The 12240-nt window shown below is 45.8% G+C and overlaps 1 protein-coding gene across 3 annotated transcripts in view; it reads right to left on the reverse strand.

Moving 5' to 3' along the window:
• DVL1 (dishevelled segment polarity protein 1) overlaps positions 1 to 12240 on the reverse strand; it is a 69497-nt gene that overhangs the window by 19642 nt on the left and 37615 nt on the right. For all 3 annotated transcript variants that reach the window (XM_048326326.1, XM_048326325.1, XM_048326327.1), the window contains exons 3-5: positions 10235 to 10356; positions 6471 to 6583; positions 1120 to 1258 (exon numbers count right to left, since the gene is read on the reverse strand). In XM_048326326.1, coding sequence (XP_048182283.1) covers positions 1120 to 1258; positions 6471 to 6583; positions 10235 to 10356 — 374 coding nt within the window. The remainder of the gene's footprint in view (positions 1 to 1119; positions 1259 to 6470; positions 6584 to 10234; positions 10357 to 12240) is intronic.

Raw genomic sequence — 12240 nt, forward strand, 5'->3', positions numbered from 1 at the left:
GTGAAGCACATCCAGAAGGGGGATTTTTTAATATCTTTTTTATATCTATTTATATCTGTTTTATATACAATGATTTTTTTGTATCTCCAGGTGCTGGCAACTTCACCGTGGAATGGTTTGGGTTGGAAGGGACCTTAAACTCTTCTCATTCCAACCCCTGCCATGTGAAGGGACACCTTGCACTTCACTGGGACTGCAAAATAAGTTCTTGAAACTACTTCAGGACTAAATCTTCAATGTGCATTTAGTCAACCTTTTAACCCTTTGGAAACACACAGCCTTTAATCAGAATTTGGAGGAACTGCTGTTCTTCTGCAGGTCTTTAGGCCCTGACCAACTCCAAGACCCAACAGATCCACCATGATCCATAAGCTGACCATGTTTGTGAACACAGCAAGGGGCTCAGTATCTCCAGGAGCAGTTGCTCTTTGCTGTTTCTATTAAATTTATTTACATCCTTGCAAAGAAGTATTTTGAATCCAAGAAATGTATTGGCTTACAGACTTCTTAAGGAAAAACAAAATTATCTTTAGATATAACAGAGATGTCTTGAAACGAGAGGTATTTTTCAAGTAGGGAATAATTCACACTCTCTGTGTCTGCACATGAAGAAAGAAATCATGAAGAAGCCATAAATATATGGCAGCCCAGGCTGCCTTTGCAACAGCATTAACTTTGATGAATTCCTGAACTGCTCGCAGGTTTCAGACTATGCAATTACCCAGGAATTCCTTTATAATTGAGCTCCAGTGAAGTGCACACTTATTAGGAATCTATGCTGACAGTATTTTGTTTTAATATTCACACCATTACTTTATAAATAGGTAGGCAGTTGCACAGTGCTTTGATCTTGAAATGTGACCATTCTTGCTATTAAAAGGAGAGGAACAGAACTTTTCTTTCAACTGCAACAGTGGTTTGGACAGTGACCCAATAACTGAGCAGTGACTGCACACAATGATGTCACTGATGAACGACCAGTGCTCGAATCACAAAAGAAATAAAAGGAAAATTTAAAAAAAAAGGAGGGGGAGGAGAAAAAACAAGAAGATGGAATCAGAAGAGGCCAAGAAGATGCCAAGGAGCTTTTCCAGCTCTGTCCCCATGGCAGGACTGTACCTGCTGGTGTTGTCATCATCCTCAGAGTCGATGAAGCTGCTGGACTCCAGCTCACTGCTCATCATGGTGGAGGAGCTGTCATAGCCAGGGGGGTGCTCACGGTGCCTGTCCAGCTTGGGGTGCCCATTGATCCTGGGGACTGGAAAAGCACAACAAAGGAGTGTTAGAGGAAGGGAAGAGGAGTAGGGAAGTTGTGGCACTGGGAGCAGCAGGACAATCACACAAACCAAGCTCTTTGCAGAAGCTGATCCCTCTCAACAATTGGAAAATCTTCTGTCCTGCTGGCCTGCCCTGTCCCTGTCCCTTTTCCACTTGCCTATGGCTCAGTTTCTGGGCAGGCCATAAACAGTATCAGGCATAGAAAAGCACTATAAAGGTATCAGACATCAACAAGAAACTGTGTCAATGGGAAGGGACAAACAAAAGCAGTTTGAGTTTAGCATGGACAGATCCAGCAGCCCAGAAATCCCAAAAACAACATTCCTGGATGAATTTTATTAATATCTCAGCCATAAAAGCACCTTCAGCTGGACCTGTGCTGCACATTCCTGCTCCTTGTGTGGGCAGCACAGGACATCAAACTCACACTGCTTTGACCATTCAGGTGTTTCAGAGCAATTCTTTCCTAATCCCTGGCTGTGTGAACGCTGGCAGACACAAACATTCCCACAGATAATCCCCTCCCATGAATGCCTTTTTACTTGAAGGCAGCAGTGGCTCATCTTTTTCTAGAGATATTTTAGGGATTTTCCTCAGCAAAGCAAACTCCTCCTGCACCTTTCATTAGAAGATCCTTAATCTCCAAGTGTTCTATTTTACTAGGAATGTTTCTTTCCCTGAAACAAGAAAGGCTCAGCTTGATAAGGCACCTGGTAAAGAAATCAACCTAACAGGCTTCAAAGATAGGCTGAGATTTTAAACAACCCTCTCCAAACTCACAACTCCCAGGTCTAAGGGATTTGCTCTTCAATTACAGAAAGGAAAACCTGCTTACAGGAGAAATTCCTACATCCCTGCAGTAGGAATGATACCTGATGCATATTGAGAGTTAATTAATAAAGTAACATGGTTTGCTTTGCAAGTGAAGTATCAGAGAAAGTTTGACAAGTGATGCTCAGTGTTTATTAAAGATTTCCAGCACCAGGAGAAAACTCAGCAACGGAGGAAGCCAAGGCATGGAATAAATCTGTTTTATACTTCCCAAGCAGCACCAGGTAGCCTTGAGCTCACAGGAAAGGTTTCCTGTGTAATTAAGGTCTGCATTTAAATCCATAAAGTCTTTTTGCAATTTCCCTGCCCGACTAAAATTTCCTTTTCCAAGCTTTTCTAATGTTAGCCAGCATTGTTTGGGGGCAATAAACCATTATTATAACTGAGTACTTTCCCAAACCATGATTATAAGGGGTTTACTCATAAAATACTCCCATGTAACCAAGTTTAAGTCTAAAGAAGAATCATTCCCTGCTCTGGTTCAGTGCCTGTCCCACTAATGACCAGGGACTTTCTGCCCTGCTGACCCCCTGCCCTGTCCCTTCAGTAGAGGATGACAGAGTTCACCAGGACAGTGTGACAAAAGCCTTTCAGTGCCTCAAAGAGCTGAGAATAAAGCATAGCCTGCGAGGGTAAAATATGTCCTCCCTGACTTTTATCAACAGCAGAGCAGGCCCTGCCTGAGGGACAAAAGCACATCAAAGACCAAATCAAACAAGCCCTGAAAGCAGAAAGGGAAGAGCAGCATCTGCTCAAGGGAGCTGTGAAGAGGGTTCTGTGCCACTGCAGAGAACAAGGGTGAGGGTGGCTCAGAGAGAAGGCACAAGTTCCCAGTTAGGAGGGAAAACAACACCCTCCCAACCCCTTCCAAAGGTCCTGCCCGTTTATTAATAGGAAATGTGTTATCACTTCCTCGGTAAAGACTTGTGAGGTGCAGGGCTCGGTCCCTGCTTCGTAAATAGGGATGGACAATGGGACTGTCCACTCCTGCTTTATGGGCATATCCCTGTACCCTGACTTGCCTTGGGACTGATGCTCTTTGGAACCTCAAACAGCCTCCAATCCCTCCACCCCACGCAGGCTCCACGTTCCCATCCCAGCTGTTTTCCAGTTCCAGCCCTTCTGCAGATTCCTTGGCACACAGCGTGGTAAAAAATCCCCATACTGCAGCAGCAGGGGGAAATGTGCAACAGCTCCTCTTCCCAAACATTTGGGATCTGTGAGCCTGCCCTCATGAAGAGCTTCTCAAGGCACAGGCATTTCTCAGCTGGCTGCACAAGAGTTAAGTTCACCCCACAGCAAACCGGGTGTTGAAACACCAGTGTCGACACTTGACATCTGCAGACTTGTCAGAAACCGAGCAGCAGCTATAAAACATTCCTCAACACCCAAAAAAACCCTCTTGTCCCTTAATTACCTCCCTAATTAGAGCTTCCACAGTCCCCTTTCCCACTCCTCCTCAGCAAACTGACACGGGAGCTTTGTTCCTCCCAGCGAGGGGTCCCCACAACGTGTGCCAGGCAGACCTCCCACGGCCCTAATTAAGATCCTCACTCCACTTTCACTTGATAGGACTTTGTCAACTTTCCAAAGCAACAAGGATTTTTGTTGCTTGAAGAGAGAAAAGGGGAGCTCTGAGATCCTGATTTTTTTTTTTCCAGACCACTTTTCCTCGAGATTTTCTTGCTGCTTGTATCTGCAGTGTCACACAGCTCCAAAAAAAGTTTTATTATGTTCTTCAAGCCACCATATTCTCTTCGTGGGGATTATTTTGAAATCAAACAATATACAAGCTCAGATGAAGATTCATTGTCTGTGCACTTAAAATAGGAATACAATTTAAGTGAAATGGGTGGAAAAGCTTAGGGATACCCCAAATCCTTTGCATGTTCAATGGAAAGAGGTGTGAAAACGCTGTCAGATCACCAGGTGTGTCCCACACCTTCCAGCTGCAGCTGGCCATCAGTATTTATCACAGCCTGTGTGTGTGTAATTGCCCAGTAGCAATTCAGCAGAAACAGCTTTTCTGGGGTGAGTAATCCTGCAACAACGAAGGAAAACATCCAGGCTGCTGTGGTCAACAATCCACCCACGGTACCACGCTGTTAATTATCACCCACTGGAGAACCTGGGGAATTTACCATCACCCAGACTCCAAATCACACCTCTGGAAGGACCTTGTTGCAGTTCAAGCCCAGACTGAAAGCTGGCAACGTTTTCCAGTAAAATTAGGAAACAACTTTTGTAAATTAAAATGGAGAGTAGCACAGAAAAATCTTTGTTTAGTGTCCCTTTTCTTTCCTGGGGTTTTCCCAACCTTAATTCTGTGGAACCTCTCCATTCCAGTGCTCTGGGCTCAGTGGACTCAGCCTGTTTGACCTGTACAGGTTTGAGCTCAGTGTTTCCCTCTTCCCAAATGGCTCCTTAGCACCTTTTCTCACTCCACCTGTTTGAAGTGAAGGCTGTTACACCCTGCTCGTGTCTTCCTGTGGAACAAAAACTCCTTTCCCTTTGAGGGAATCCAGGGAAATCCTCCTTGCCAGGGTGGGTGATTCTTTGTCCTGCACTTTGTACCAAACAGTTACGAACACAGGGAATTGTCCAGCTGGCTGAGCTGTCCCTGTGCCTCTGGAATAAAACCTCTGGCACAAACCTGTGATTAACACACAGCTCCAGGGAGATCCCTCATCCTGCCCCTCTGCCAACCACCAGGGCTGTAATTTGGGCATTATTCAAACGAGTCTCTGCAGGAGCAGATCAAACACTCTCACTGCATTTCCTGCTTTCTGCAGGGGAAGGAGGATTTATCCTGTTTCACAATGAGGGGAGAGGACACAGCTGCTGCCCCTGGAACAGCTGGGATCAGCTGCCACAGCCCTGCTGCCCTTTCCCCATCCTTGGCCCCCTTTTCCTAGGGCTGTTCCCCCATTTTACATCCAGCTGTGCTCCAGACAAGACATGAAGGTGCAAGAAAAGAATGACACTGTGTCATTGTTATTAAAAGGCCTTAAAATCCTTCCCAGGATTAGGGCATTTCACTTCTTTTAGTATTTTCAAGAGGCATAGAGCTGAACTGTGCATTTTAGACTTGCTTTCCACTGAAAACAACTCATGTTTTCATGTGTATTGTGTTATTCATGTGTTATCCATGTATATATTTCATCTGTTATTATGTGTACTGGATGTTGTTATTATTAAATAAAATATTCTTATGACCACGGAAACCCGATGGACATTAAATAATGTATTTTAAGGCTGTTCCCCTTGCTTTATGCACATTAACAAAACTCACCTGCTGCAGGCAGAAGGCCTAAATTCAGAGAACAGCTAATGTTTGTGACATGTTCTTGTCTGGGCTTTGACAGGAGGAGGAAATTTTATCCCATTTCTTTCTAAATGTATGAATTGGTTTCAGACCACTCCAAGCAGAAACTCCTGTGCTCAAATAATTCCATACACCAACACCAGCTCTTATGCCAATATCCACAGCAAAACACGAACTGGCACTGATTTAATGCTTAAAACAACTCCCCTTTGCACATCCTTCCTGCAACAAGTTTTTAACACAACGTTGTGAGAGGATTCTGCCTCTTTCTGTCATTTCTTAATGAAATTTGCAGTCAGGATCACGCACAGACAGCTCTCTGCTCCTCCCACTGAGGGATTTTCATTTACTCTGCATCAGTGACACTTTGGAAGGGTTAAATGAACAGAAACCTTCAGTATAAATCTGATTTCCTGCGTTCTAACTGGAGGCAAATACTTTGGTGGGTGGAGCTGGGAATAAAGGCCATGATGGCATCTCTGGGGCCCAAGTATTCCAAATTCTGGACCATTTTAAACACAATGGGTGGCACCTATTAATTCTTAATTAAGCCTGGAAATTCTTGTCTGGCAACGAATGAAAAACCCAAGCTTACTTTGATGTACAGACCAGAGGCAAGACACGGAGTTCTGCATTTTATAGGTGCACTTTGGGTATAAATTTTAGGTATATAAAATTTTAGGTATAAAAACAGATCTTCAGAGCCCCTGTTACACCAGCATAAAACACCACAGCTGAGCCAAGCCTTGAGAAATCAACAGTCAGTCCTGTCCAAGCTATTCATCTTCTCACGCTGCAGAAAGTTCTGCATATTGTCAAAAATAATCTCTCTGCCACTTCACCGTGCGTTGTGCAGACCTCTCGGAAAAACGCTGAGCTTCAAAGAGTTTCAGAGCAATTATCAAATTATTCCATTAAAATAATAAGAGTCCCTGAAAGCAGGCAGGAATGCAGACACAAGTCTCTTCTGTTCGTGCAGGAGGAGTTGTTGCTCTGAAAGATGTGAGGAGAAGGGGGAAGATGAAGCAGCACTCACCATCCTCGTGCCCTTCCCGGTTCCTCCGCCGGTGCCGCTCCCGCCGGTGGCTGATCACGGATTCTGTTCCTGTCTCGTTGTCCAGGCCATCCCTGCTGCTGGCAGCATTGGGACTGTCACAGAACAAATGGGAACAATCACTGCAGTCATCCCTTTTTCCCTTTTCCACACAGACAGGCACAGCTGGGAGCACGTTGGTGCAGCAGCCAGAAAACTGCTCTGAGGCTGAGCACTGCAAACTGTCCTGGGCTGCTGGGCCCACCCCAAAACCACCTGAGGGGTGAAAAGAAAACCCAAAAAACCACCTGAGGGGTGAAAAGAAAACCCAAAATCGATGCCCTGAGACCCAGAGCTGTTTGCACGAGTGCTTGCACATCATCCTGACACTGGAAAAGCTGCCACAGGGCTGTGCATGACATTCCCACAGGGAAGAAAGGCTCCTGCTGGGCCAGGAGAAGGGATCATTCTGGTACATGCTGAGATCCCAGCCAAGAGCAGAAGCTGCAGCTCACTGGCACTTTTAATTTAGAGCTCTGACCTTGGAGGGTGAAGCCTTGCAAAGCTCACAATAATTAAGTGCACAGAACCACAGAACATCCTGTGTTGAAAGGGACCTTTGAGATCATCCAGTGCCAGCCTTGCCACGGGCAGGGTCACCTTCCACTGTCCCAGGGTGCTCCAAACCAGCCTTGGACATTTCCAGGGATCCAGGGGCAGCCACAGCTTCTCTGGGAAATCCATCCCAGGGCCTGAGCACCCTCACAGAGAAGAATTTCTTCCCAATATCCAACCTAAACCCACTCTCTGCCAGTGTGAACCCATCCCCCCTTGTTCTGTCACTCCACGCTCTTGTAAATCATCTTTCTCCATCCTTCCTGTCAGCTCCAGTGCTGGAAAGAGCCACAGCTCATTTTACTGGATTAAAGTGAGCAAACTGCCCTAAAGCTCCTACAAACGTAACAGTGAAAAGGAAACTCGATGTGGGCCAAAGCTCTGCTGTGGAAGATCTCCCTCAGAAAGTGACTCCTCATTCTCCTCCTCTCTGACCCATAAATCCCAGCTGGTTCAAGAGTCTCCACTCTCCCCCGCCCTGTGTACCTGTAATTCATGCCTGCCATGTCCTCACCCATGCACCACAGGAGTGTAGTGGCCATCCTTTACCTCCAGCAGAGCATCACTGATGTGTTTCTCCTACAATTCCACGAGGCTGGACGTGCACATTTCACACAGGGAATTAAACCACCAGCACTGTAACCAACTATCCCCCACTCCTGTGGCAGCTGGAGCCAGACCTGGCTGTGTGGAACCACATTTAAGTGTCACATTTCCACATTTCAGAGGCTGCTGTGCCTCCTGCACACCCACATGCTCTCTGTGAGTCGATGAAATGTGCTGACATGCCCACCAGAGAAATTAGGAAATCGGGGTTGTCGTTCAGGAAAACATCTGAGTGCACATTTTATCCCTACCGAAATGCCTGGCTGGATTTCAGTGCTGCCACATGGTTTTTTGCACTTCTTGTTTAGCCCAGCACAGCTGGAAAGGGGAAGAGGGTGACACATTGCTCAGGTCACTCCTGGCCATCCCAGCAGCACCATCTACTGACTCCTGCTCACAATTCCCTCTCCTAAACCACCTCAGAACCTAAATCTGCCTCCAAAAGGTGGTTTCCATCCTACAAAATGTGATTTAAACCACAGCAAAGGGCGCAAAAATAACTCCCAGCTGCCCTCTTCCCTCTCCAAAGCTCAGCCCATTAAATGCAGCTCCATTTTCAGAGCACATGAGAAAGGTAACTCAGAGGTCACTGCTCTCACCTCACCCTGCACCTCCACCACCAAACTCAGCTCAAAGTGGATTTGGCAACCCCCAAACAGCAGCAGTGGAGCATGAAATGCAGGCTGAACTTCAGAACCCGCAGCAGGAAGGGGAAAAAAACGAAGTTTTGTTTGGATTTCATCAATGATGAAGCAAAACATCAACGCTGTCAGGCAGGGAGTTATCACTTCAGCTCTGATAAGGATCTCATTCCCCCGGATGGCATTGCCTGCTTCACCTATTCCTTGGATTCTTTGTTGTCCAGCAACATTTCTGTTTGTACAATTGCACAACACCCAGCTCAGCTGGCACTTATTTATATAAGGCCTCAATCAACACTGAAGGAGATGACAGATCTTTGATAGCTTGAAGAGCATTTAAATAAAATCACAGGGATTTAGGAACCAAGAAGGTACAAGTCACTCTCATTGCACAACCACCACAGCAAAATCCCCAGAAACATAATTTGCCATAATTTCTGAGGACTACAGTGATTTCATTTTACAATGAAAGACTTGTTAAGCTCAACAGAGAAACAAATCACTTCAAAGTACGGTGGATTCTTGGTCACTTTAATCTAGAGTGGGTGTGCTTTAAAATGAAATTCTGACAGTGACAGGATTTAGGGCTTCATGCAGAATAACTGAGATACTCTGCCCTGTGTTATGGACTAAACTCAGGTCATCCTTACCTTCTCTTCTGGACTGAAAAAATGAAACACAACAGAAAAATCCACTGTAAAACGTTGAGATGTTGTGGGAAATTGTGAGAAGAAGAACCCAAAAAGGCATTAAGGGAAAACAAGTTTTAGTCTAGGAAAACTCCCCACAAGCCAGATTCTCTACTGGAGTTCAGAAAAAGAAAGAAAAAGGAGTGAAGTAAGCAGAAAGCAGGAAGATGGTTTGTCTGGGAATGGGAACAGAGGCAGAAAACACGACCTGAGCGAGGTCCTTCACCCCTCTGAGCATTCCCACATTTTCTCTGTAGTATTTAGAGACTTTGAGAACACTCTGGAAGAAGCAGGTGCTCCAGCAGGGCCTTGGATCCATGGCTCTGGCAGTGAGCAGCACCACAAACCTCGTGCCTAATTCCAAGCTAATTATCTTCTTAAACAAAGCTCGATCTTGCAGCTGTTCCAGACAGGTTTAGGCCAGGAAAGACAAAGGCCTGGTTTTATTTTCTGGCCTCTCCCAGCCAGTTCAGAACACAGGAGGGCAGCACAGCCCTTGCAAGACACTGCCAGACAAGGTCAGGATTTCCCAGGATTTCTCATCCCCTCTGAAAGGTTTTTATCTGTAAAAGACTCAAACACAACACTGAGGGCTCTTCCAGGCAACAGCCATCCCAAAAAGCAATGGAAAAGAGGCAAATCCAGGCCACGTTTCCTTCTCCAAACACAGACTAAGAGCACAAGGCCCTGCTTTAAATCCTCCTGGTGGAAATTCCAAGGCCCTCCCTGGAAATGAAGGTATCCTTAGGATACCCTTTGGATGAGGAACAGGAAATAACGAGGCTGCCATCAAAGCAGATATTCGCAGTCTGGCCACACACAGATGGAGCTGGCAGCCTCTGCGTGGACATGGAGCAGGAATTGAATTATTCCTTATGGAAATTTTCCCTCCTGACAGCAGCGTTCAGCTGGCTCTGCACCCTCCATAATTACACATAACACACTAATCACTTGTCAGCCACACACTACAAAAAAGCATTTTGGGCTCCCTCCCCACTTAACTCATCCACAGCAGGCTTGAAAATGAGATATTTTGGATAAATATTTCACTCTAACAATGACAGGGGGTTTTCATTCCCATTCCCCTTTTAATTCCTCAATATTTTATTTTTATACCAATAACAACAAACAGCTGGCTTGCAGCAGCAAGAGAAATGAGGGTGAGAGATAGACAGGAATTCAAATTTGATAAATAAATGGGAGAATTGGGTCTTACTGGAATGATGGGGGCCGGGAATCTCCGATGCCTCCCGTCCTCTCCAGGGGTGGTGGCAGGTCCGTGTGGCTCTCGGTGCACTGGGAGCCTGTGTCAGAGTGGGAGCTTTCAGCCAGGACCAGCTGCCAACAGAAAAAAAAAACAGAATTACACCAAAATTACTCCCACCAGTTTCTCCACTCTGGCCCAGCGTGTTCAGCCAATATCCCAGGATGTGAGGGGAACTGGAGGACGGGAAGCGCAGGGATCCCTGCCAAACTCGCCTAAAATCAGGTTACAGTCGGTCTCCACGTGAAAACATCAGCAGCCTGGATGTGCACAGAATTCCTGCAAGCACCAAGAATTCTTCTCCTCTTGCAAAAACAGGCACCCCAGGCAGGGAGGGGATTTTGGAGACCTGGCACTGCAGCATTCCCTGAGTTGCCCAAGCACACGAGTTGTCAGCATCCCTTGCAAAATACACCCACATTTTAAGGCTGTGCTCCCAGCCTGGCTTTGCCAGCACAAAAATGAAAAGCAAAAGCTGGAACACGACAGAAATACAGCCCAAACCCAATGGAACTCCTCCTACAAGATCTTCAACCCCCTGAAAATTCACAGTCTAGCCTGGCCCCCACCACCAAATCTCTGAGTTGCCACCATCTCTGTTGAGAGCCTGAATTAAGCCAAGGTCACCCAAGCTCAACAGAAAGCTGCTTCAGAGGAGGAGCAGACTCCTGCTGGTCATCCTCCCCGCGTCTCTTGTGCCCATTTTGTCTCCAAATGTTCCCTTAAGGCAGAGCAGCAGACAGAAAAAGGCATTTTCCAACCATGCCACGGAAACCAGGATATGGAGAGACGACTCTTCTGCAGTTCATGAGGACCTGAAAACTTCTCTAAAGCTCCTCTGGTGTGATTATCACCTTCAGAACTCTCTGACACTGCCATTTGCATTCGGGGAAGCTGGAGGGGCCTGGCAGCCTGTGGAAGCAAAGGCTGCAGAGCACCCAACACTCAGAATCTCCATGGAAATTGGGAATTAAAAGATGCTGCAAGGATCCATCTCCTCATTCCAAACACCAAGGACCTGCATACAGCATGCTATCCTTGGGAATTATCACCAATTCCGGTCCTGGACAAGGCAGGATGTCAATTTTAATGTTATCAATATTGCCAGTAACTACCAGGGATGCTTCTGGATAATGGATCACAGGCATGGCCATGGCACACAGGAGGATTTCTGTACTCAAATCTCATTTCCAGTAAATCCAGGCCAGCCCATCTCCCTCCAGCACAGCCAGTGGGACATCTTTAATCAGCAGAGAAAGAAGAAGGAGTCTCCTCCTCTCCCCAGCCTCCTAGTTTGCAGCTCATTTTAATGATTGACAGAAGATCTTAGATTGAACTAAGATCTGATTCCCACCAGGCTAGCACCTACTTTTCTGTATTCAGCAAAGAAATAATAAATTTTTAAAAAAAGACAGAGATGCTTTGTGTAAAGAGTCCTTTTGTACACTTTGGGTTTTGACATTAATATTTTTTAAATCTTCTCAGTGTTGGAAAAAAGCTCCTGACTGAAATGTAAACCCAGGAACCAACCAGAGCAGGTCCCTCCTCTATCAGTAAATATTTTATAATGGAATCAGCATTTTTGCTTCCATGTTCTAACCTAGAAAGGCAGGGCACTGCCAATTCTGCACCAGTGAGATGAAAGCAATCAAAGATACCTAAATGCAACCTAAATCCCAGGGGAGGAGAACCATGCTCTGGGTGAAGCACCACTACAGAAAAGCAAACATGCATTGATCCAAGACTCCTTTTAATTAATCTCTGCAAACAGAACAAGGTGATTCCCAATTAGAAATTCCAGTTCTAATTTGACTTCACCTGTTAGATTAAGTGGTTATTTTTTATTAACAAGCCTGACAGTGGAGGAGTTACACTCCTCTGGTTTACAAACAGGAAGGCAGATGCCCAACCTGAGAGGGTTTGGGTAAAATGAAAAGAGGATTCTGTGAAGGACTCAG

The sequence above is a fragment of the Corvus hawaiiensis genome, chromosome 22 (genome assembly GCF_020740725.1).
Source record: "Corvus hawaiiensis isolate bCorHaw1 chromosome 22, bCorHaw1.pri.cur, whole genome shotgun sequence".
NCBI lineage: Eukaryota > Metazoa > Chordata > Aves > Passeriformes > Corvidae > Corvus > Corvus hawaiiensis.